Source organism: Cyprinus carpio, chromosome A6 (genome assembly GCF_018340385.1).
Source record: "Cyprinus carpio isolate SPL01 chromosome A6, ASM1834038v1, whole genome shotgun sequence".
In the NCBI taxonomy this organism is placed as follows: Eukaryota; Metazoa; Chordata; class Actinopteri; order Cypriniformes; family Cyprinidae; genus Cyprinus; species Cyprinus carpio.
In genome coordinates this window covers 33,662,006-33,683,732 of record NC_056577.1, presented here as the reverse complement: position 1 = coordinate 33,683,732, position 21,727 = coordinate 33,662,006, and the positions used below count along the sequence as shown (strand labels likewise).

General features: G+C 33.1%; 3 protein-coding genes and 1 long non-coding RNA gene across 4 annotated transcripts in view; 1 reads left to right on the top strand and 3 right to left on the bottom strand.

Annotated features, from left to right (window-relative positions):
• Positions 1-108: 108 nt before the first annotated feature.
• Positions 109-5,961, bottom strand: tnnt2b (troponin T type 2b (cardiac)). Its single transcript, XM_042759141.1, has 7 exons — positions 5,851-5,961; positions 4,674-4,751; positions 4,280-4,387; positions 4,090-4,202; positions 3,871-3,961; positions 3,585-3,625; positions 109-463 (listed from the first exon to the last, which is right to left on the bottom strand). Exons 1-7 carry the CDS (start codon positions 5,947-5,949, stop codon positions 424-426), a joined length of 570 nt encoding a protein of 189 aa, XP_042615075.1. The 5' UTR covers positions 5,950-5,961; the 3' UTR covers positions 109-423.
• A 308-nt stretch (positions 5,962-6,269) lies between these two features.
• LOC109091688 lies at positions 6,270-7,084 on the bottom strand. The gene is made up of 4 exons (XR_006160318.1): positions 7,023-7,084; positions 6,626-6,652; positions 6,448-6,469; positions 6,270-6,301 (listed from the first exon to the last, which is right to left on the bottom strand). It is a non-coding gene; the product is annotated as an uncharacterized LOC109091688 (long non-coding RNA).
• A 6,839-nt stretch (positions 7,085-13,923) lies between these two features.
• On the bottom strand, positions 13,924-18,953 carry LOC109088872 (troponin I, slow skeletal muscle-like). The gene is made up of 8 exons (XM_042759138.1): positions 18,871-18,953; positions 17,305-17,332; positions 16,452-16,458; positions 16,231-16,272; positions 15,883-16,014; positions 15,499-15,588; positions 14,304-14,480; positions 13,924-14,185 (listed from the first exon to the last, which is right to left on the bottom strand). Exons 2-8 carry the CDS (start codon positions 17,310-17,312, stop codon positions 14,093-14,095), a joined length of 549 nt encoding a protein of 182 aa, XP_042615072.1. The 5' UTR covers positions 17,313-17,332; positions 18,871-18,953; the 3' UTR covers positions 13,924-14,092.
• A 2,056-nt stretch (positions 18,954-21,009) lies between these two features.
• LOC109052163 (neuron navigator 1-like) overlaps positions 21,010-21,727 on the top strand; it is an 87,764-nt gene continuing 87,046 nt past the window's right edge. Inside the window, exon 1 of the mRNA XM_042759124.1 lies at positions 21,010-21,110. The gene's annotated coding sequence lies outside the window, so the exon portion shown is untranslated. The remainder of the gene's footprint in view (positions 21,111-21,727) is intronic.

Genomic DNA, 21,727 nt, shown 5'->3' with positions numbered 1-21,727 from the left:
ACATAGTCATGCTTGCAAATCTCTGAAAATGCATGCAACGTTCAATTAAATCTTTACTTTCACTTTTCTTATTATGATTCATTAACATTAAATCGACAAGATAATAATCATAAATGGCAGCTGCACACATCATGGCACTTTGCATATTATGACATGCATATAATTAACACAGAAAAGTCATTAAATTCAAATGATCATATTAAAACGACAAATGTGGACTGTTATTTATTAGTCTCTTAAAAACCAACTTCACCATTTCATCTTTCATTCAGATGACTGTTTTTATTCTTTGTAGCGTTTCAAAAAACTTTAAATAAGAGGATCAGGATGTGTAAGTGTATTAAATAAGGATCAGAATGTATAACTATATTAAAGCATATTATTTATGCAAATATCAGTTGCTGTGGTCTCTGTGAAGCTGCTTTATTTTCGTAGTCCTCTCTTACTCCTAGAGCCTTTGGTACTAAGAGAGAGGGAAAAAACATATATAAAAAAATACATTTGTAATTACGGAAATGATCAGTGAACAATTATATGGTTGCATTTTTTAATACTTATTTTAAGATCAGAACAGAAGTGTGACCTATTTTATGGTCATGACCCACAAGGTCACAAAGAAGACAATAGTTTGTTGCTGGACTTGTGGCTTTAGCCTCAGTCTTTTTAGATCTGTTTATATCCTTTATTTTTATGACATGAACTATACACCAGTACACTACAGTAGGTGTTAACAAAATCCATGTTCTTTTATTTACGGGCCTCAGATTAGTCTTATTTTGTACAGGCATATGTTGTCTTAATCTCTTGCGGTAGCAATGTCAGGCCTGATCAAATCTCCCATTCTTCTAGTGCTTAAAATGGGATCTTCCAGGATCCCTGGGTCTGTCTGACACCCTAAAACTTCCCCTTTAACCCTTGAACAGCTGCTGGATCTGTCTTCATTCTCTGTGTGCCCCGGAGAGCCCTTCAATAAATCATCTTGAAACGAATTTACAGTATCATAACTATAGTGATCTTCAAAAATCCTTTGCTAGACGGTTCATATTAAGCTGCTGGAACATCCCAGCTGTGTTACGGCTCAGTTCAGTACAGGTCACATCGGCCATAACAGCTTGGCAAGTCTGTGCAGATTTGGCATGAGTCAGGCAGGAGTGCGTTTGGCGAGAGATGTATCACCCATGCGACACACACTGGGTTTGACTAGGGTTTTGTAAAGTCTAGTTTGGAGTAGCAGCTCTGTTGTTTGATATTTTATGGTGATGGTGGTCTATTATTAAGCTACCTGACTTTCACATGCCTTAGTGTTGAGCAGCTGTTCACATGCTTATAAAATTGCCATATTTATACTACCAGATGTATTTTGCAATCAAAATAGTCCCATATGCAGGGTGAAAAGCAAAAATGTGCATTAAATTAAATTTCTTTTGCATTAAATGAATGTGTCTTTATTTATTTTGTAATATTAAACCAGTCAAAAAACAAAAATGTTATATAACATATAAATGTTACATAAAAACATGGTAATACCATGGTTTGGGGAACTAACAAAATGGATTTTTTAAATACCTTATAGTGCTATTTAATACTATATATGGTAAATACACACAAACTGTTGTTTGCTTCTTATTTTCCTGATTATTAAATAATTTTTGTTGCATTAACTTAATATCATGAGATTGATTTAGTAATATTAAATTTGATTTGATTTTTTATTTGAATAAAACAAGTGATTTTATATCAATAAACTTTTAAGTTACCTTAAAAAAATGTTATGGTGTATTTTTTTTATATATTGCATAAAATATATAAAAACAAGGAAACACCATGTTTTTGGACACTTGCAGGGTTGTAATACCATGGTATTTTTTGAGTACTATTTAAATACCATGTTGTATATGAATATGATAATTCGATGGAATTGTTTGTAATTGTTTTTGTAATTGCAATTGTTCCCTGATTATTAATTTTTTATTATTATTATTTATTTATTTGCATTAGCTAAATTGCATCAGATTGATTCAGTAATATTAGGTTATATTTCTTACTTGAATTAAACCAGTTATTTTAGATTAATATATTTATAAGTTACCAGACAAAACATTTTTACAGGGTATATTTTTTATATGTTTTTAATCATTTAATCATTTCATATTTTGATATCTGATATTAAATGATCATCTTGATTATTAAACGATCATTTTTCATTTGTATTTTAAGTGGACAACAAATAGTGTATATTTTTTTGCATAAAAAATATATGAAATAGAAATATGATAATACCATGTTTTTGGAGACTAGCATTATGTAGTATTCATGAAGTATCTTACAGTACCTTTAAACACCATATGGTGTATAAAAATGATCTTTCAAAACATTCAAAATATCGGGGTATGACCATGTGCTACTGATACTCAGCCATGCTTCTTTTTCTGTTTACTTGCAATGTACAGTACACAATCCTTTAGCTATCTGTTTATTTCCATTTGCATGCCTTAGGTTCTGGATAAAGGTTGTGCTAGAACAAAGCACCAACTGTTATTCCTCACAGAGAGTTCTGGAAACATGATGCTATGTTAGATTAGCCTAGTGGCATTACGCGTCTTAGCTTGGTCTTTACCAATGCCTTTCACACACTGAGGTCAATCCTGTGTGTTATTTCAGGACCATTGCTCATCACTATTCACATCTGAGCTGAAGGTAACATGTTTTATTATTCAACAGTTGCTTGATATTTAACACCTGAAGGGGCTACACAGTTTGTGGCGGCATTTGAATGGGGCCAAAATCTTTTTTTTTTTCTTATGTAATAACAATATCACACTGAAATCAATTTGAGCTGCCTTCATAAATATCAGATGTTGTGTAACTTGACTCCAGAGCATTTTTGATGTCAATCTAACTAGATAACTGCTTGATTTACTGCTGGGGTGAATCATACAATATGAATTGCACTATATGAGGTATTGTACAAACTGTATGTTTACAATACACATGTACACTTCCATGCAGATTTTTAAGAATTTTTAAAATAAATTAATACTTTTATTCAGCAAGGATGCATTAAACTGATCAAACGGGACAGTAAAGGCATTTGTCTTAAAAAAGATTCTATTTCAAATAAATGTCATTCTTTTGAATGTTCTATTCATCAAAGAATCCTAAAAAAATATGTTCCACAAAAATATAACTGCAAATCAGCATATTAGAATGATTTCTGAAGGATCATGTGATACTGAAGACTGGAGTAATGCATCACAGGAATAAATTACATTTTAAAATATATTACAATAGAAAACAGTTATTTAAAACTGTAATGTTATTTCACAATATTATTGTTTTTACTGTATTTTTGATCAAATCAAAATGTTTAAAAACATTAAAAAAATTTAATGCTAGTGTATTTCCTCCTAATTTCATACAGGCCTAATGACAAAAAAATATGATGATTAGTGTCTAAAATGTGGGCCACATTGAATAGGTCACATGAACCTCACAAAATGAAAGGAGAAAATCTAAATTCTGGCCCTTTGGTTTGTTGTATGAACAACGCATCAATCAGTCAGGTCCATTTCACAGCAACTTACATTTTCTGATGGTCACTGACGCGATTCCTAAGGACTGTGATCTGTGAGACAGAAAATCACACGTATGAATCAGTCTCTGTGAATTAGCTTTGCTTCCTTCTCATGTCAATCAAGCGGAGTCTCTGGGAACCGGCCCGGATGATTGTTCTGCCAAGTCTGTGCTGGGCGTGACTGGATGTGTGTGTAATTGATAGTTGTATTGTACTGTACATCCCATAAATACATCTTCTCCAAATGTCATGACTCCTCTAACGTTATGTTAGGCTTTATGGATGTGAAACCTCACCTCATATTTCTGGCACATGTATCTGTATTGCAGCTCAAACTTCTCGGCTTCAAGTTGGCGCATCCACTTCCAGAGTTCGTTCGCAGTTTCTCTGCATAAAAGCACATGAGGAACGTGATTAACCTGTCCATGAATGTGAGGCAACAGCCTGTGGCGTCACGTCACGGTGCTGCTTGACTATATTTCATGCTGGCAGAGCTGTTTTAAAAACTCCTTCACCTGAGTTTATCAGCGGTCAGGTTTTCGACTTTCAGTTCCTTACGGCGTTCACTAAGAATCGTTTTTTTCTTCTCCCTCTCTGTTTGCTTCTTAGGCCCACCCCTTCTGTCTGTCTGTCAATCGAAACAAAACAGACAATGATCGTTTGTAGTGGCTGTGCACCGTGACCTTTGACCTCTGAGCTCATTACCCTCTGCATGAATCCCGTGTACTGGAAGCTCGTGAGAACCTTCTTCTTCTTAGCGTCATCATCGGCCTTCCTCTTAGCCTCTTCCTCCTCTTTCCGTGCCTTTTCCTCCTGAAAGAAATTGATGGGCATCTGTAATTTGAATGTGCGAGACCTCCAGTGTCATTAGCTTCCAGTCACTTGATATTGCAAAGTGTTATTTGTTACCATTATATATTAATGTATTATCCTAATCATAAACAGACTGGCTTGTAGTGAAAATAGATTTAACTGCACTTTGTTAATCATCTAGTCATTTACCTGTAGCATCTAATGAATCGGAAGTCAGAAGTCTCACACATTTAGAGAAAAGAACATTTTTCTGCCTTGTAAAATACGTCCACTTCACTGAACTTACGGCTAGTTTGTTTTGCCGCTCTTTCTCGTGCTCTGTCCGGATCCGGTGCTGCTCCGCTCGTTCTGCCCTGCGGTTCTCCTGATGGTCACAACACACAGACAACCTGTTTGAAGATCAACTAATCATATTTAGCACATCTAAAAGCTTTGAAACAAGCTCAGAGTTTAGTTTGAGGCACTTACAGTATCAGTTGGAATAGAAGATTTTTACTGTTTTTGAAAAAAAAAGTCTCTTTTTGCTCACCAAGGCTGCATTTATTTGATCAAAATACAGTAAAAACAGTAATATTGTGAAACATGATTATAATTTAAAAGAACTGTTTTCAGTTTCAATATATTCTTAAATGTCATTTATTGCTGTGATCAAAGCTGAATTTTTTTAGCATCATTACTCCAGTCTTCAGTGTCACATGATCCTTCAGAAATCAATACACTGATTTACTGCTCAAGAAATATAACTATTATTATCAATGATGAAAACAGTTGTGCTGCTTAATATTTTTGTGGAAACAAAGTTCAAAAGAACAGCATTTATTTGAAACAGAAATCTTTGTTTAAATGTCTTTACTGTCACTTTTGATCAGTTTAATACGTTCTTGATGAATAAAAGTAATAATTTCTTTAAAAAAATCTGATCCCAAATATTTCAACGGTCATGTGTCAGGGTTTCCATGCAGATCTATTTACTGATCATTTATGTCACATCAAATGCACTCACATGAACACAATCATATCCAGAAAACTAAACTTTAAGCCACGCATTCATAATGCACAATTTACACAATAAACAAACATTGACAGTAGTATATTTTGCATTGTTTTCTATTTTCTGTTTTTTATGTTCTCTATGCAGTTGTTCATTGAATCATGACTTTATTTGAAAGTATGTAGTCAACAGTTTGGCTCTCTTAAACCAGTCACAGTCCTGCTGGAAAGAGCAGAGTAAAGCAAGCATGAGTTTCCATGCTGGTTATGCCTGGTTTGTTGCTAGTCTAGCTTGTAAACCAGTATAAGCCCTGCTGTATACATAACCTCGCTGGTCAATAGTGATTTCAACAAGATGTTCACTTGTTTTATTAAAGTTTCAGCAGTAAGGGTTAATTCATTTGTTCTGTAATGTATGACAATAATTATAAAGAAACGTGTTTAATTATATATATATATTTATAATATCTTACAATTCTTTGGGTGAGGTTGATTAGCTCCTCTTCTTCTTTCTTTCTGCTCTCGAAGTGAGCCTCGATGAGCGTCTGTAGCTCCGTCAGGTCTTTCTCCATACGTTTGCGGTGAATGTCCTAAAGATATTGTTTAGTAGGTGATTATGCAGTATAGTGGTAATGTACAGTACAGTACAAACTACTCATAGCACATATTTTATGACAGAGCAGGTCATAAAATAAGATAAAAAAAAAAAATAAAAAAAAAAAAATAAAATAAAATAAAAATAAATAAATAAATAAATAAGTATTTGAATAAAATAAAATAAAATAAAATAAAATAAAATATATAATGATTGAAATAAATATAAGATAAAATAAAATAAAAATAAAATAAAAATAAAAAATAAAATAAAATTAAATTTTATATATATTGGTTGTTTTTGGAGGCACCATAGCTGGGACAAAGGGTCTAATAATCAATAACAATGCATTAGTATTTTTTTTTTTTTCATACTAATGGTCTTACATTTGGAAATAGATAGTTATATATTATACTTTATATATAACCTATTTTATTTATTATTTATTTCACATAAATTTGAAAGTTTCACTCACTTATGCTTTGGTTTTGTTTCTCCTGCATCATTCAGTTGCCAAGAGGTTAAAGAACACAAATGTATGATTTAGTTGCTGATTAGTTTATTGTTGTTTCTTTTAAAGGTGTCAAAGGTCATCAGGGCTCAGTTTCTAAAGTGAAACCAGTTTTGAGTGAGTCTGATGCTATCATGCTTACCTTCTTCCCCAGGTTCCTCAGCAGCATCTAAATAAGAAAAGACAGCCATGTCAGCTATGACAGCAATGTGAAGATCCACAGGATTGACAAAAGATAAGGGAGATACAGAGAATGCCCTGAAGACACCTCTGTTATCAGAAGCTAAAAGGTGTTTTGTCTAAACGTTAAAAATAAATCACCATTGTTTTCAGAGTATTTCAGGTTAAGAAAGTCTGGAAGTGTTTGAAACTTCTTAAATATGATGGATGTAGTCCATTAAACTGACAATAGCTGACATTGTTCTAAATGTGTCACTCTTCGTTTAATCAGTGACTTTGTGAGAGTATAATTATTGGGTGTTGTTGATTGTATTATAGGCACTTGCTGAATAATCCCGATTTGTTTTTTGTTTTTTTACCTGTGTGATGTGGATTGGGTGTTTGCTTCCCACTGGCCTCTACAAGCCCTAAAGAATAACACATAAACAGGAGGATTTACCTGGAAACACATTATGATAATTTTGAAGTCTTGCCCTGTGTATCACGATGTGTGGACATTAATTATCAGTATTAACCCTAAGTAATTAAAAGAAAAAATTATATAGGATTAGTTTTTAAACTAAATGAATTAAAGTACAAAGCCTGAAACAGTATTTTCTTGTAAAATATTCTCTAATAATCTTTCTTTTATTTACAGTTTTAATAGTGAATTAATATGTTATTATAATTATAAATATTTCACATTTATTTATATTAACATCCATGATTAATTTTTTAAAGCATACAAATGAAGCTAAGTATGGAGGACCAAATAAAGGAAATATCTGGTTATATTTCAGTCCTTAATTAAAAGAAATAACTAAGAAATTATATTATGCATGAAAACAATGGCCTTATTATGGCATTATTTTCATTCTTTTAAATTCATGAATAAAAATAAATATTGTTCATTTGTATTTAATCCTGAATTAATTTTTTATTACTTTTTTCCTATTTGTATTATTTCTGTATTTATTTTTACATTTATTTGTATTCTTCTTCACTTTTATTTATTTATTCTTTCATTTATTTTCATTAAATTTATTTCGTTTACCACAGGATAAAAAATAAAAAGGTAATTGTATTTTAATTCACAATTCTGACTTTTTCTCGCAATTGAGAATTTATGTCTCACAATTCTGGTATAGAACTGTGAGATATAAACTCAGAATTGCAAGAAAGTTGAATTGAGAAGTAAAAAGTTGCAATTACCATCTTAAATTGCAAGATTGTAAGAATTACAAAAGTTATAATTGCGAGGGGGGAAAAAAATCAGAATTCTGATTTTACATCCTTGTAGAATTGCAAGGAAAAAAATCTGACTTGTGAGGTAAAAAGTCACAATTACCTTTTTTTATTTTTATCTTGTGGCGGAAACAAGCTTCCATACAAACCTCATTCATTATTAGCTGTAACTTTAGCAATAGCATTAGCACAAGTGACACTACCTCCTCAAACACCCCCTCATCCTGTAACTCCTCTGTGCAAAGCAGACGCAGACAGCGTGAGAACATAATCATGCATATAGTTGCAAATGAGCAATGCAGACTCTCAAACACACGCTTATCTGAATGAGAACGTTGTTTTTATTGTTATTGTTTTGTTGTTGTTTTTAATATTTTTTTGAAGAAAATTTTGTCCATTTGAGGACATTGCTATATGTTTCCAAAATGAAGTTTTGTCAGATTTAGCTCACTTTTGGTGGATAGTTTTGTCACATAAACTTAAACACACACACACACACACACACACACACACACACACACACACACACACACACTTCAATCTCATTTAACACTTTGAATGCATATGAGGAGTTTAAGGGTAGATGAAGGAAATCAGACCTCATTTAATAACGGCATAGACTCATGAATGATGTAACACAGGACCATTGCATAATGTCGTTTGGGAAACTGCTGGTCCTGATACTCCACCCTTGAACTAATCCAGCCACACATAAACACACCCATCACCGGTTTCTCTGATATCGGCTTCTGGTGCCAAAGAACATGATCTCACAACACACACCCCACCGCTCATCCGCTCTCACTCTCCTGTTCTTTAATGCATGATGGGTATGTTTACAAATCAAAGCAGCCAAATGTCCTCCCAGAACAGCAAATACCTGGCACTTTCACGTACACGGTTTAAAACAGGACCTTAACAATGTGCTTAACAATTCGATTTATTGAGGTCGAGTTAAATATATAATTAAGCTTCACGAGATTTAGTTATTTTTTATGTCAGAATGGGTACTCATTTTATATGAGCAATTATTGCGAATGGATAACACGTTTGAAAATAACAGGGTTGGGAATTTTTTTCAATCGTTGTTTGGGATCAAATGTTACTTTAACAATACACAGTCTTCCAGAAATATTAAACTGTTTCCCATGTGGATAAATTTTTTCCCATAAATATTTTAAATACAGTAGCCTATAAATTTTTAATCTGTATATAGATATGATGAAAATAATTATTCATATTAAGAAAAGTGTATTTAATTTTTAGTTTTAGTCAATATTTCTTTCAAGTAACATGTTTTAAGGTGCCAATAAATATATTTTCTAGCTACTTTAGGATTTTGTCCCACTAATGCTTCAAATACCAAAAAACTGTCCTGTTCATGGAAAGTGGCCACTAAATTCTCTGTCTTTGTTTCTACAGGTCTAATTTCACTGGGCTAAACACACATTCCTGACACATGAAGGGATGGTTTGTATTCAGTGTCTTTGTTCAGTGCAACCTCGTTCGCTGTGAATCTCACCTACTTACTCTCTCCGTTACTGGACAATAAAGGTAACATTTAAACTGAGGTATCTGGGTAAAAGCCCAGGAGCCGATGTGCAAACCAGATCATCCACTGCGAGGAAACCTGATTCCCATTTGGGCCGGCCGAGAGAGGGAAAGACTGAGCCTGTTATTGTGCTCCAAACAACAGCCCTTCTCAACGGCCACAAACACAGAAACCTTTCTCTGCGAGAACACTGACCGGAATGTTTTAACTGAAGTTACTTCATGACGGTTTTAGGAAAAACAGAAGCAAAATCATAGAAAATTATGTCTATTGTGCATGCTCTTTAATCATTATGAATAATCTGAACAATAATCGAATGCCATTTGTTAAGTGATTATTAAGTGAAAACATCACTGCAATGCATTTATGCATTTGATACCACAATTTGATGGATTTAGTTTATAGCAATAATTATAGATGTCCAAGATAATAATCAGTAAATTTGTGTAAAAAAAAATCTGTGTGAAAAGATAATTTCTGCCACATAATAATGACATAAAGATTATAATGACATAATGACAAAGTCAAAACTAAGAGATAAAAAGGTTTTTTTTCTTTTTTTTCCATAATGACTTTAATGTCATTCATTTTTTCATCTTTTATGTGAGGAAGTTGACAATTCTCACAAGATTTGTTATTTTCTTTTGCGGTGGAAATGACTTCAATAAAAGGTGAAATGTTTAGTAAAATGCTCAATAAAAGGTGAAATGTGAGAGGTTGTTTACATCCTTTAGAACTCTCATGAATTCAACTTTTTTGGCATAATTATGACAAAAAAATGCATGATTGTTTTTCTTATGTGGCAGAAATGGTCTTAGATATAAGTTGAAATGTTCTACGTGAAAGTTAATTATTTGAGTTTATCCGCCAAGGTACTAGCTATTTCACTATGTAAAGTTGTCTATATTAAAAAAGTATTTTGTCAGGTAATCTAAATTATTATTTTATATGTAAACATCTAAATTAACTTTATTTAAAAATATTACTTCTTACAATATTTGTATATTTTCTTCTTTTTTTGTGTTGTTTTGGAGTATTTGATTTAAAATAATGTTTGGCTTAATAGACAAATCTGTGAGTTTTATGCAGATTTATTATTTACAGAGAATCAAAACATATTAAAACTTACCCTCTTGACCCCTGGACAGAAACAAAGAAGATGGGAATGTTATGTCAACTTTTGCGATCACTATAAACTGTCAGTGATTGAACGTGTCTGTGAATAAACTTTCATGCATTTATTCTCTTGTTCCATCCTACACAATGCAAATAAATGCTGTTTATTTGATGAAGAAAGAAGATTATTAATGATGAATGTACGTCTTTTTTTTATGTGATTATTTTATTAAGTGTTTTTTATTATGATTATTGAAGATTTTTTGGTCTGTTATTATGATTTCTTTACTAGTCTGACAATATATTAAACAATCAATCTATCATGCTTTTGGTGGAGACGTGCAGATACTGCTCTTACCTGTCTTTGGGTCAGGATGAGGTTACTCACCGGTTTGTTACCAAAGGCTGTTTGCTCTTGAAGCTGAACCCCGATGATATATAAATTGTGTAAAAGATCACATGACTATACTGTATATGAAATGATTTGTGTTGAGAGAGGGTGGGCTGGATGGACACACCACTGCACATACATGCACCTATGAACACATATTAGAACAACAGACACATTCTCTTTGTCTGTGCATCGTGTCTATTAATAGATCGGCTGACAACTGTGTGCTCTTATGATGATCTTAGAGCTCTAACTGTTTTGGAGTGATACGTTTATATATATTTATAATATAAACAGTGACTTAGGTGGTATGATATTTAGATACTGGTAAATTAAAGGAATAGTTCACCCAAACATAAAAATAAAAATTAGCTGAATATTTACTCACACTCAGGCCAGCCAAGATGTAGATGAGTTTGTTTCTTCATCAAAACAGATTTGGAGAAATGTAGCATCACATCAGTTGCTAACCAGTGGATGCTCTGCAGTGAATGGGTGCCGTCAGGATGAGAGTCCAAACAGCTGATAAAAACATCATAATCATCTACAAGTAATCCATACCACTCCAGTCCATCAGTTAACTTTTATTAATTATTGCACATGTATTATTATTATTATTTTTATTATTATTATTATTATTATTATTATTATTATTATTATTATTATTATTATTATTTTAGGTTATTAATATTATTATTATTATTATTATTATTATTATTGTTTTGTTTGTGTTTCTTGTTTTTATTTTTTATTTGTTGTTGTTAAATTACATAGTTAGTTAAATAACCAACTAAACTGTATCTATAACATGCTAAGATTTTAAGGAAAATAAAACTGTGGCAACTTGATTTAAGCCGCCTGTATCATCAATACCAAATATAATTAATATATATATATATTATATATATATAATATATATATATATATATATATATTATATGGGCTACATAAACGGCAAAATAATGTTTAACTTTTTTAGAAAATGATAATATCACAAATAATATACAGAAGGCAGAATCCTGACTGGACGAGAGGAGGAGCTGGGGATGGAGGAGGGTAATTAGCTATTGGACCTTATATATGGATGATGTGATAGGCATACCTTTATAACATATTAGTATTCTACTATAAACAATACATTATCAATTATATACAATCTGAAGTCAGGAAATGACTTCCTGTTCTCACTTGCTCATTCGAGAAGAAACACTCTTTAACTGACCTGCTCTTAAATCATGTGGTATTTGCTAAGTGGCTTGATAAAAAGAAAGATGAATGATGAAACTCAGCACAATGAATGCACAACTGTACTGGTTTGGAAACACTATTCAGATGATTAATCCAGCACTAGAGCAAAACTTTATTATGTTCTAGTGAATACAGAGGTAATGTGAGGGACATAAAGGCAGATCTTTCATATTTCAGAGGTGAGTCATGTATCCAGGAATGGCTCAATGTCACAAAAACACAGAGCAGAGAGTTGGTCAATAAGGGGTGAAATGTTTCACCTTTCCACTTTTTTGAGCACTGTGTGCACATCATGGACATTTAGTGAGCAGTGTTTGGCCTTAGTAACTGGTTTTGTTGGTCTTCTATAGCTGGTTATATGTTTGGACATGTTTTGGATGAATGGCTTTGGACTTGATTTTTATGCACTTTTTCAGTTTCGAGTATGACATTATTAAAAAGCTTTCTAAATATCACTGTCAATGATTTATTTCCAATGCACCCCTAAGAATAAAGGCTCTTCAGTGGTTCTTTAAACCAGACAATTTCCACTATTTGAGTTGTTAATGCTAATGATCACTGATTAATACATATGCATTATCCAAAGAGACTTACATTGTGTTCCCATGTAAATTGTATCAGTTCTCTCTGGGAATCAAACCCATGACCTTGACGTTGCTAGGTCCATGCTGTATTGTTTGAGCAACAGGAAAGCTATTAAATGAATTTAGATCAATATAGTTCATAGTGTATAAGTAAATACGTGTAGATCATTTATTTTAATACAATTTCTTACAAAGTTCTAGCTGGTAAACACTGCCCTCTAGCAGCTGGTAAGTGTAGGAGCCTGTTGGTTTTATACAAGATTAAATGAGACTCTTGAAGATATGTTGATAAACAGTGTTGGGGAGTAACTAGTCACATGTAACTAAATTACTTGCTTTAATTACAAAATAAATGTAATTTTAATCAGTTACAGTAACTGAGCAAAAATGTGTAATTAAATTACAGTTGAATTAAATTACACTCATGAAAATGTTACTGATTTACAAAGGGGGTTACATCTGAATATTTTCACACACACCCACTTTAATTGATTTCTTTCATAAAATGCAGTGACTGCATTTTTTCCAAGCCATTGTTAGATGCCAGTGTTTCTTCTCACAACTATGTAAAGATTTGATTTCAAAAACAGTATCATACTGTAGCTTTTCAATTATTTCTTTTTATGATTTTAAATCTGTATTTAACCTCAGAATGATCTCAAATTAAGTCTGATTTTGTAGTGGCTGTGCTTTAAAATGAAATTATTATGATCTTAATTCAAGTGAGTTTCGAAAGTCAGACAGTAATCAGTGTTGAGTCCTACTGTAAGGTTAACCCTGCCTGCTTTACATGTTTGAAAATAATTAACAGTTGAAAACATTAGAAATTTAAATAAAGGAATCAGTTACATTACTTTAATAATGTAATTGAAATAGTTACACTACTTATTACATTTTAGACAGGGTAACTTGTAATCTGTAAACTATTACATTTCCAAAGTAACCTTCCCAGCACTGTTGATAAAGTACAATCCTTTGTTCATGTGACTGTAATGCAATGACTTCAACTTTTAACTTGTAAACTGAGAAATATGCAGCCAAGCCACTGATACAGTCACCTCGGCCTTATCAGCACATCCGGTTTTCCAGTGCAGACACACCACACGCACGTATACTGTAAGTATGAATCACAAGGCAGAAAGGGGTTTTTGTTTTTGTTTTTACCAGGAACTGAATTTTCCAGTTTATTTCCGTTTTATTAGTCACTTTCTCCTCAGCTTTAGTCCTTACCAAACATTTGTCTATTACAAACATTCACATGAAATGACAAATCATGATATTTATTTACAGCAGATATTGATTATGTTCACTTGTTTACTGTGCTGCATCAAACATTTTCTTTCTTCCTTCCATTCCAGACATGGCCTCCACGTTTTTCCTCCAGTCACTGACCTCCACTGTCTTTTCCTACAAAGAGACACACAAACACAAATGCAGAAGAGAACTGTGTAATAATAATGCAGGTCTGAGTAACGCTAAACTCGTTCATATCAGTCAAGATGCACGCCATCGACCCCCAGCACACCTTCTCTGTGTCTTCCTTCTTGACGGACTTGAGGTTTGCTCTCAGGTCCATGGACACCTTGTGTTTGGAGCCCAGCAGAGAGCGCAGGATGGCGTCAGCGGAGACTCGGACTCTCCTAAGGGTGGGTCGCTTAAATTTGCCTCTCAGGTCCAGGACTTTGATGTTCAGGTCCTTGATCTGCAACAGGTTCATTTACAAGTTTTGAGTTAGGTTCCTGTATTCAGTTTGGTTCACAATACCACACTCCTATTTCTTTTTTTAAGAAATTGAAATTGTTTTGACTGATGTGCTCTATTATACATCAAATTAATGTCAAAATCAAGAGGGATTTCTACACCCTCAAACTTAATCACTTGTATATGATTAAATATTTTGCAATAAACGTATAATGTATATTAGTTTTTTTTTTTTTTTTTATAGCCAGTAAAGGCATTTGCAATGCTTCATAGGATGAATATTTTTTGGCACTTAAGTTGTTGTTGTTTTTTCTTGAAAGTGAAAGTCGTGACATTTGTCAAGTATGGTAACCCATACTCGAAATTGGTGCTCTGCATTTAACCCATCCAAGTGCACACACACAGCAGTGAGAAGTGAACACACCGTGAACACACACCCGGAGCAGTGGGCAGCTATATCCAGCGCCCGGGGAGCAACTGGGGGTTCAGTGCCTTGCTCAAGGGCACTTCAGCCATGGGTATTGAGGGTGGAAGAGAGTGCTGTTCATTCACTCCCTCCCACCTACAACTCCTGCCAGCACCGAGACTCGAACCTGCAACCTTCTGGTTACAAGTCCAAATCTCTAACCATTAGGCCACAGCTGCCCCAAGTTTTTTCAGTTTTTCATATAATTTCCTGTTGTTGTTTATTGTTGTGATTCATCTTGGAATGTTGGAATTTCATTTGTTTAGTTTTTTAATTCTACAAAGAAAGTGAATGGGAAAAATACATCCACAAGGTCACTAAGCAAGTGATCACTCACTGTAAATCACTACTGGTTCAGTAAGTATATCGGATATTGTTTTTGCTTTTAATATGGACTGACAAATTAATACTGAAAAACTTTCGGTTGTTGTTTCTGTTTCAGTGCAACTGGCCAAAAACAACAACAACAACAAAAAAAACCCTGAAATCTCCTTAGACACATGGATGGTGTGTTGTTGACTGAGCTGTATAAAGAGTTAAACTGTTTCTTTACCTCTCTTGTGTTGTGAAACACTTTAGCCTCGATATCGTAGCGCTCCTCGTCCACCACACTGATTTTAGCGTGTAGTTCCCGACACAGCTCCTGATAGAGAGAACAAACATAGTGTTTACAGGCCTGCTGCTGTTTCTGCTGGTTTTGAAAGTACATTTTCTAAAAGTATGATGGTGTCAGATGTTAATACATTGGTGCTTTTATATATACAGAGCTATATTATTGTTTGTTCACAATTAATATACATTGGTGCTTAAATAGCACTTTCGGGATACTGTAGTTTTCCATGTTGTATTTTTTTGGTAATACAGTGGTAGTTTTTGTAAGGAATTTATTTATATTAATACCAGTAGTATGAGGGTGTTTTATGAGTTGTGGATGTACCTGAAGCTCAGCTAAAGACATGCCACTCATCTGTAGCAGAGGAGCGTTCTCAGCCAGATATCTCTCCTTCTCTGCTTCTTTATCTGCCAGCTCCTGCTCTAATTCATCCTTTGCTTTAGCTACCATAAGACTCTGATGAACAAACACACAGACACACACTCGTTAAGATCTAACATATGCTAAGAGAAAATCAATATAATAAGCATTTGAAAGCACTTTCTTAATTTCTGATGCTTGCTAAGTATTGCTTTTTTATTTGATTTATTTATGTTTTTAACAACCCCCTTCCACTACCTATGTTATTTTAAGAAAATGTTTACATTTAAATTTTTTGCAACGCAGTTGTACCTTAAGCATCAGCTTGCGAGATGCAGAGATCTTGGACTTTTTCTGTCAAATTTGAGATAAGCACTGGTTACAAAAAGCAAACATTTTATATGCTATCATATACTATCATTCTCATGTCACAATATCATTTGTTACTGTTACAGTAGGTTAGTTTGCTGATAGATTAGCTTGATCATAATGTATTGAAAAAGTGGCATTCAATGATGGCTTTTCACGCTCACCTCTTGCCTGCAAAAGAATAAAAACACATGATTAGATCATAAAATATCATAATTTTTATTAATAACATGGCTTTTATTAAGGCATCAATGATGTCTAAGAGTCTGAGACCACAAGAGAAAATGCTTCTATTTAGCACTCCTAAATTTAATCCATGTTTTAAATAATATTATAGTGATTATTTTAATAAATTGCACTAATTGGAGTGAAAAGAATTTGATACACTGTAAATAATTTTTCAAAGTTATAAATAAAACAAAAAATATTGGAGTATGTTTTACAAGACTATTTCAAGTATTTCTACTTCAAAACGTAATGTTTTACTTACTTCAGTTTGTTTTTGTAATTATTTGTCTAATAATTTAAGTATCTTTACATTTGTTTTACCATTTCAGTTTTTCTGCTTCAAAATATCATGTTAAATTCAGTGTGTGACTTGCCGTTTCTATATTTTCTTTATATTATTTGTGAAATTTACTTTCAATTTATGATGAAAATTTGATTTTTTATTTTTTAGTTTATGTCCCTTTTTTAATAAGATGACATGAAAAAAACCTGATTGTCCTGGTTATTTGGCATAAATTGAGAATGAATTATTAATGCATTATTAATTTGATTAATATTAATAAAGAACCAAGCATTTATTATAATTTTTATTTTTATTTTTATTTTTTTATCATTTTCTGTCTCAGACTTTTGGACTCCATTGTATTCATACACTCCTTATCAGCCTATACTCAGGCCTTGAGTTAAGACAACACAGCCAGTAAATCCAAGAATAGAGCACATTTGTCGAGAAACCCATAAGACGTCTAGGATGACAAACAAAAGAAAGCAGAGACACAATATACTCACACAGGCATCTTTACAATGGCGTTTCAACCTAGGAGATAAAAATAAAGGCATTTGTTTCCAAAGGGCAGGGTCTTCAAGGGGTTCAAGTATCAGACAGCTTTTCCAGATTCAGACGTGCTAATCAGATGTCATTATACCTCTGTTTACTCTAACAGCAGTACTCTCACGAATTTGACTCTTGAAATCATTGCTGTTATGATACAGTATGTGTCCCTGGATCATAAAAGCAGTCTTAAGTCACTGGGGTATATTTGTAGCAATAGCCAAAAAAACATTGTATGGGTCAAATTTATTTATTTTTCTTTCATGCCAAAAATCATTAGGATATTAAGTAAATATCATGTTCCATAAAATATTTGGTAAATTTCCTACTGTAAATATATTAACACTTCATTTTTGATTAGTAATATGCATTGCTAAGAACTTCATTTGGACAAATTTAAAGGCGATTTTCTCAATATTTAGATTTTTTTGCACCCTAAGTTTCCAGAATTTCAAATATTCCTATCAAACCATACATCAATGTAAAGCTTATTTATTCTGCTTTCAGATGATGTATAAATCTCAATTTAAAAAACATTTACCCTTATGACTGGTTTTGTGGTCCACGGTGACATATGTCGATTATATGTTGTTAAAATAAATGAACTGACGCTAAATGATTGATTTGGCATCTGTTCTGCATCTGTTAACCACTTCAAAGTCCTGACAGTGGTCGTGCACACAGTTGAAGTGGACCCATAGGAAAAAAGGTGTTGGCAGATGCCTGTGGTGGCGCAGTGATTTTGGCATGGTGACTATGCCACACAGATAACAACCCCAGCTTTCTCCAGCCCATATACACATGGAGTGCAGCATAAATAGACCCACAGCAGAGCTTCATAGGCATTAACTCGGCCCAAGTTTCCGCCCACTGATGTTAAACCGGTCTAGCGCACTTAAAAAACAAAGTGAATTAAAATGAAAGCATATAATCATAAATCTGGAACTGGATATATTTATTTAACTGAACGTCAAAGATGATTTCCAAAGTAGCCTAAAGTTTTTACAATCGCTTGGTTTAAATGGTATTATGCAATTTAAATCGAGGTTTTATGCATCTCAGTATTGGAAAGCCAAAAGTAAATGTTTTGAATCAGGTAATCATAAAAAGATCATTTCATAATTAAATTATCTGAGAGATAAAATCAAAGTGATTGGGGAGCCGGAGAAAGATTAAAATCATTATCTACTATTATAACACACTTTTGTAAATAAAATACATACATTGGAAGGAAAGTTTCTTGTACAAAAGTAATATTCACCACAGATATTGACGTCTCCCTAAATAAGTTGATCAGTATGGGTTTTTCCACTGACACTTTCTTGAACCATTACATTTGATGACAGTAATATTGAATGTTTGGCTAAATGTTTGGCAATATTAACAAATTACTGAGGAGGAAATGTTCATGAAATATTCAGATTTTGAAAAATTTGTTTTATTCTTCTTAGAAATTAAATATATTAGTAAGTTGTAATGCAAGCTACCTTTCCTTAAAAGGGAAGCAAACTGAATGAACTTACCTTGCGGTGCTCAGATGGGCAGAGAAATGATGCTCTAGAACAATGCCTCTCTTTTTTATTGTTCATCCTCTGCCTGTTACTGGATGATATTATTAGCACACAGCCACACACACACACACACACACACACACATGCATACACACACACACTCACACACACACACACACATACACACACACACACACACACACACACACACACACACACACACACATAAAGCTTTTATCCAGCACTTGTGGAGGCTGTTGTTGATAGGCCTTGTGCTGCACTTATCAGCCCATTAGACAGCTTTGGACTGGTGTTCCTCTTGATGCTTCGGGCCTGTCTCATAACCTAATTTAACTTACTAAGAGATAAAACATTTTCATTTAAAGAAATTTCCATTGATTTTTTTAACATGTCCACAATGAAGTTGCTTAATATTTCTATTGTCTGTGAGAGCAAATCTTCTCCTGAGAAAAAGTCTCTAGTAATCCATGGGTTTTGGAAGAGATCTTCCTTAGGTTTTCATAGAAGAAGATGAACATTATCTGTCTGTTTATAATTAGCAATTTGCTTTAGGGATAAACTTCACTTCATGGGTATCATGGGTTTTTGCCTTTCATATCATTTTTGCATTTATAAGATCATTTTAAGTACATTATGTCTGCTGTTTTTCAAATGTTTCTCCTCAGGCTCAGAAAAAGCCTCTACACTGTACAAAAAATTTAAATTTATATAATATAATGAAAATATAATGAAATATAATAATTTATATATATATATATATATATATATATATATATATATATATATATATATATATATATATAAATTATTATATTTCAGTATTTATAATTCAAAGTTTTATGTTTTACTTCAATGCTACTTGCCTTTTCTTTGTAATTATTTGTGAAATGTCGAAGCAATTTCTTAGTGAATACTTTCAAAGTGAATTATACACAATTGTCACTCCGAAATTGCTAGTAAATTTCACAAATAATTACAAAGAAATTGCAAGTAACACACTGAATTAGAAATATGCGTATCTGTTTTTTCGTATAATAATTTTTGCATTTATATAATTGTTTTAAACACATTAAATCTGCTGCTTCTGAGATGTTTCTCTTGTGGGTTTTGGAAGGGATCGCAACAATGTCTCAAATTAGCAAAGAATCCAAAGTCTGCAACTCAACACCAGATATTTCAAACATATCTCATTCAATTCTCCTAATATCAAATTATCTGCGATCTACAGTATATTATTTTTATAGCTACAAATATACTGTATGATAACTACTGATCTCATTGGTTTTTGTTTTTCTATAGGAGTTTTAGGAGAAACATCTGAAATTTAACTAAAATAAACAGAATTAAATAAAGTCTCATAAACTACAAAAGAGTGACATCTGAGCGTTAAGCAAAAGACGAATATTATCTCTAATAAGTCTGTTTTTGCCAGTAATCGTTTGCTTTAGGCTTAACAGTTTAGCTTTACTTCTGAGGATCAGTTTTTCCCTTTTCTATAATCATTTTTTGCATTTATATAATCATTTTATACACAATGGAAAGGGATGAGATATTTGTGAGATTATTATTATTTTTTTATTATTCTGAGACATTGATTAGCTGTATGTTTCCTCAGTGGAACCATGCTCTGCGTTTGACCCTACGTCTGATTAAAATATTAACTGTAGACAACAATAATCTCTATGAGAGATTATGACAGGAATGTAAAGTTGGCCATACTTCGGTTTAGCTAAACATAGAGCAGTTAGACAGCTGTTAACGCCACTCTGGTGTTGTGAAATACTAAAAGCTATTTTGATGTGTCGAGATAAAAATGCATGCGTGCAACGCTTTCATCTGGGCTTAGGTTTTGCTATAGCTTTCTCCAGGTGTACTTAGCAGTTATTTAACATCATTCAGGTGTTACAGTCACAGAGATTAGCTGCTTTAGGTGGTTATATCAGGCCTTGTCAAAGTCTATACTTTCAAAATAGAGTGTCTTGCCACATAGATTTTTATTAGAAGTGATAAAATAATCACACAGTTTGCATTCTTGCTTATTTTTGTCTCTGTAACCATGTTACCAAACTCTGGCTGCAGAAGGCATTCTAACAAGGCTGTTTCTTGGCTGGATTTTGTTTGTGTGGGTGTGTATTTTGGCATTGCTTATCTCTCTTATCTGCATGTCGAGCATCATTTCCAGGACCTGCTTTCTGAGAGACATATAATATGGGGTTTCTTCCATCATCCAGGTATTATACTATGACTCAGATGCTGTTATTGTGTCTAAACGGCTTCTTAGTATCATCTGCAACGTTACTAGCTGTAGAGAGATCTAGAAGGGTCAGTCTGCGGGTAACACCTGTCCTGTTTACTCTCATGATGGGCTTTACTGGATTTGGTTCTTGGCTGATGTGGAAACCCAGGATTATAGATGCTGCATGCCAGTCGTGACCGGACCGTATTTAGAGCCGCTGTTGATATTGAACATTGGTGTGAGAGGATTTAGCATCATTTTATATGTGCGTGTGTTATTTTTTTGACTATAGAGGATTTCTTTCTTTTTTTTTTCTTTTTTTTTTGCCATGGCTTTTATGTGTGATGGAGACTGGGGCTATAGTTGTCACAGTTTTTCCAGGGTGGGTTTATTTATAGTCAGTTTCTGTATAAACAAAAACCTTGAAATATTGGCTACAAAAGCTATTGATTATTTCCATTTAACATTAACCAGCAAGAAAATGTAAAGTCTGATTAGCTCTTCTGATAGTGGGGCATGTTGTCACATATACGGGGCAAGATGTTGATGCTGATTTGAGAAGAATACCTTTTTTGGAATATGAAATGCTTAAAAAAAATTATATATGTGTGT